Source organism: Apaloderma vittatum, unplaced genomic scaffold, assembly GCF_000703405.1.
Source record: "Apaloderma vittatum isolate BGI_N311 unplaced genomic scaffold, ASM70340v1 scaffold19959, whole genome shotgun sequence".
Lineage (NCBI taxonomy): Eukaryota > Metazoa > Chordata > Aves > Trogoniformes > Trogonidae > Apaloderma > Apaloderma vittatum.
Window position 1 is genome coordinate 1 of NW_009733715.1, and position 1560 is coordinate 1560.

The following is a 1560-nucleotide window of genomic DNA, read 5'->3' on the forward strand; positions in this document are numbered from 1 at the left end:
GGCACATGGCCAACACTCACCTCGTAGTCGATCCCAACGCGGTTCAGAGCGATGTTGATGGTAAAGGTGGAGGCATCGTGGTGGGGCATGAGCGAGGGCTGCTCGTCGGGTTTGTAGCGCACGACGAAGGCCAGCTCAAATGCAGGAGAGAGGAAGAGTGAGCGTCCGAGGAGGTGCCGAGCCGCGCCGAGGCTGGACGCCGAGCCCTGCACACCTTGGTGTAGTAGCCCGGGTACAGCTTCTCCGTGATGGGCGCGATGTAGTCCAGCAGGAACTTGTACCACTCCCTCTCAAAGCCGATCTGGTTCATGTGGATGTCGATGGTGGGGACGTTCTCATACCCTCCCTGTATTCTGCTGTCCTGGAACGGAACCACCAGAACACCCGTGAGGGCGGGAACCTCGGGCTGCAGGGAGGAGAAGCCCTCACTGCTGGGAGCTACAAAGAAAAATCGTGTTGCTTTATCAGGATTTCCGAGATGGAAAACTCAAACAGTAATGGAAACCCGCGGTGAACACCACCACTGTCAGAAGGGCTGAGCTCTGCAGCTCCAGAGGACACTAGAGAGGGCTCAGAAAAATAATTCGCATTCAAGAAGAGGGACAAAACCAGAGCCTGTCAGGAACAGAACGAGAGCGTGGCTTCCCCGGTCTGACCGTGGGATCTGATGCTTCCCTGCCGGAGGCACGGCTGAGTAATGGAAACCCGCGGTGAACACCACCACTGTCAGAAGGGCTGAGCTCTGCAGCTCCAGAGGACACTAGAGAGGGCTCAGAAAAATAATTCGCATTCAAGAAGAGGGACAAAACCAGAGCCTGTCAGGAACAGAACGAGAGCGTGGCTTCCCCGGTCTGACCGTGGGATCTGATGCTTCCCTGCCGGAGGCACGGCTGCCACCCGACACGTGCGAGCCACCGTGGACCACTGGCCGTAATGCTCCATTTCCTCCACCAGCTCGTCACAGGCGGTGTCGGTGAAAATGGGGAACCAGTAAACGTCCGGGCAGGGCTGCACAAAGGAGAGGGTGAGAGCAGTGAGAAGAGGCGCTCGCGGCAAAAGGGTCCAAGTGGCTGCAGCCGGAGCCGGGTCAGGGGAAAGGACCGAAAATACTGAGGTTGGAAACTTGTCTTGTGATCTGTGCCCTGCTTAAGTGAGCTGGAGGCGTGTTTTTAGAAGAGTGACTTGGCTCTAAAAACACTCCCAAGGTCACGTTGCCTCCAGATTTGAAAGACGCCGAGGTCGTGCTGAGCTGCTCGTTCCCGAGTGACAACAGCGGTGACACACGGCCCGTCCTGCTGCTGCCCTCCCGTTCAGGCGGGCAGGAGCGACCGTTTCTTACCATTTCCACCAGCTTCCCTTTCAGAGCGGCCGTGTAGTTCTCGTGGATGTACTTCTCCCTCCAGTCCTGCAGTTCAAAGATCAGAAACCTGTCACTGCTGCGGGACCGGTGATGGAGGCAGCGACTGCCCTGGCGTCGGGGATCCACATGTTACGGATCCCATCAACACATTCTCTTTAGATTCTGTGCCCACCCTCCTCACCCCACCCGAGAGACGCTGT

At 57.6% G+C, this 1560-nt stretch overlaps 1 protein-coding gene across 1 annotated transcript in view; it reads right to left on the reverse strand.

Moving 5' to 3' along the window:
• Positions 1-20: 20 nt before the first annotated feature.
• PLOD1 (procollagen-lysine, 2-oxoglutarate 5-dioxygenase 1) overlaps positions 21-1560 on the reverse strand; it is a gene marked incomplete at its 3' end in the record, with an annotated part of 7308 nt that continues 5768 nt past the window's right edge. Inside the window, exons 9-12 of the mRNA XM_009876026.1 lie at positions 1340-1468; positions 898-1008; positions 214-361; positions 21-145 (exon numbers count right to left, since the gene is read on the reverse strand). Of these exons, the coding sequence (XP_009874328.1) occupies positions 21-145; positions 214-361; positions 898-1008; positions 1340-1468 (513 nt within the window). The remainder of the gene's footprint in view (positions 146-213; positions 362-897; positions 1009-1339; positions 1469-1560) is intronic.